The sequence below is a fragment of the Eimeria mitis genome, genomic scaffold (genome assembly GCF_000499745.2).
Source record: "Eimeria mitis Houghton genomic scaffold, Emh_scaff8817, whole genome shotgun sequence".
Classification (NCBI taxonomy): domain Eukaryota; phylum Apicomplexa; class Conoidasida; order Eucoccidiorida; family Eimeriidae; genus Eimeria; species Eimeria mitis.
Window position 1 is genome coordinate 1 of NW_024016506.1, and position 1,716 is coordinate 1,716.

Below are 1,716 nucleotides of genomic sequence, written 5' to 3' on the forward strand. Positions count from 1 at the left end.
TTTCGATGTACGTAGTAATACCACTGCCAAATGTTTAACATTTACTTGACTTTCAGCAGACAGCACACCCATTGTAACTGGTGTCGGTGCATCCTTTACACACTTCCGGTGCGGTCCTTTAGTGGCACTGTAGGTATGCTGGGACGGTCGGTTACTGCGAACAAACCGCCATAGAAATGTTTAAATTGAAGAAATACACAAAAATACAATACGGTTGGTTTATATACAAGCATGCAACGCGCTGCAGCCCCCCAGCCCCGGAAGCGGCATGTGGGGTGTTACCGCAAGCGCCACAACTGCTTGCATTGGCCGTTATCTGTCTTCACTGGAGCCATAGGAGCTCAAGAATTTGTCGGCGCTGTCCTTTTGTTTTGGAGGAGATAATTAAATTGCGGTAAGGCTGCAGTGTTTTGTGAATACAGTCGAGTTGCAGGCCTTCATCTTCGCCGTTCTCTCTGCTGTGCGCCGCCGTCCTGGCTGCCTGCCCCATATTTTGTGATGCCATGCGTTTTTTGTCGAATTTCTCGCCTTTTTCTTTTCCTTCGCTTGATGCTTGATGCGAATTAAACACGAATTTATGCAGCGTGCCTTCCAGAGAACAGATGCGTCCGTCAGCGTCACCTGTTGGGCCTTGAGCCGCTCCCTTTAGTTTTGTTCTCTTCTCCTCTTTGCTGATTGTTTCATTTCTGAAAAGATGAACAAATATTCAGTTCAATATATGGGGCATCTATATGCATATTGTAGTGACTGTTTCTGTTAGTTGTTTCCCCTTGCCGGTTATCCTTCGTGATTTGTTGCATGCATCGTGTTACTGGGTTTTCTTTGATAATTCTTGCCTTTTTCTTGATTTCAAATATGAATTGAATACTATTATCTCTTTTTTTTGTGATTTCTCGCGATGACTGGCTGCAGACTTCGAGGATGGCTGCCGTGCAGACCACCATCAAGACGGAGCTCTGCTCCTTCAGCGAGTACCGTATCTATCCGGGTCGGGGGCAGAAGTTCGTCTCTCGTGATGGAAAAGTTCACACATACATACACTCCAAGGAGGCCCGCCTCGGCAGACAGAAACTAAAGGCAGCGAAACTACGCTGGACCTTGGTATGGCCTCGCGAGTTGCCTGCGCGTTGCAGCATTCTCAGCGAACAAAGAAACTGAGTTGCTAGGGAAGAATGCGTTTTGTTTCATATTTTTTGCTTGGTGTTCCTCTTTGCGGCCAGAGTCACCGCGCCTGATGTTTTGGTGAGGGCTCGGTGCTAAGGTTCGCGTACACTGAAGCAGCTGCAGCCCCAGCATGGTTTGTTTCCTCAACGAAGGAATGCCAACAGGGGATGGGCTGAACATTGATGTTTCTAAACCTTGCTTGTAGTGTATTCTCCATGCATCGGGTTTAGGGTTTAGTTCCTAGGGTTTGGGTTGCAGTGTTTGCGTGTGGGTTGCGTCGAAGGTCTGGCGCCGAGCCAACAAGAAGAGCAGAGGAGAGTCCGTGGCGAAACGCAGAACGCGTAAGGGGGCCAAAGTGCAGAAGGCAATTGTGGGAATTTCTCTGGAGGAAATTAAACAGAAAAGAGCAACCAAGCCAGACGCCTCAAAGGTGAGGACGTATCTCGAGCTATACTGCATTCATCAGGGGTCCGGTTCCTTGCGGACAGTTGGCCTGCTGCGGACGTGTTCGTATATATATATATATATATATATATATATATATATATATAT

General features: G+C 47.4%; 1 protein-coding gene across 1 annotated transcript; it reads left to right on the forward strand.

Moving 5' to 3' along the window:
- Positions 1-921: 921 nt before the first annotated feature.
- Positions 922-1,509, forward strand: EMH_0095960 (60S ribosomal protein L24, putative; the record flags this gene model as incomplete). Its single annotated transcript, XM_038023216.1, has 2 exons — positions 922-1,101; positions 1,423-1,509. 2 exons carry the CDS (start codon positions 922-924, stop codon positions 1,507-1,509), a joined length of 267 nt encoding a protein of 88 aa, XP_037879070.1.
- Positions 1,510-1,716: the final 207 nt, after the last annotated feature.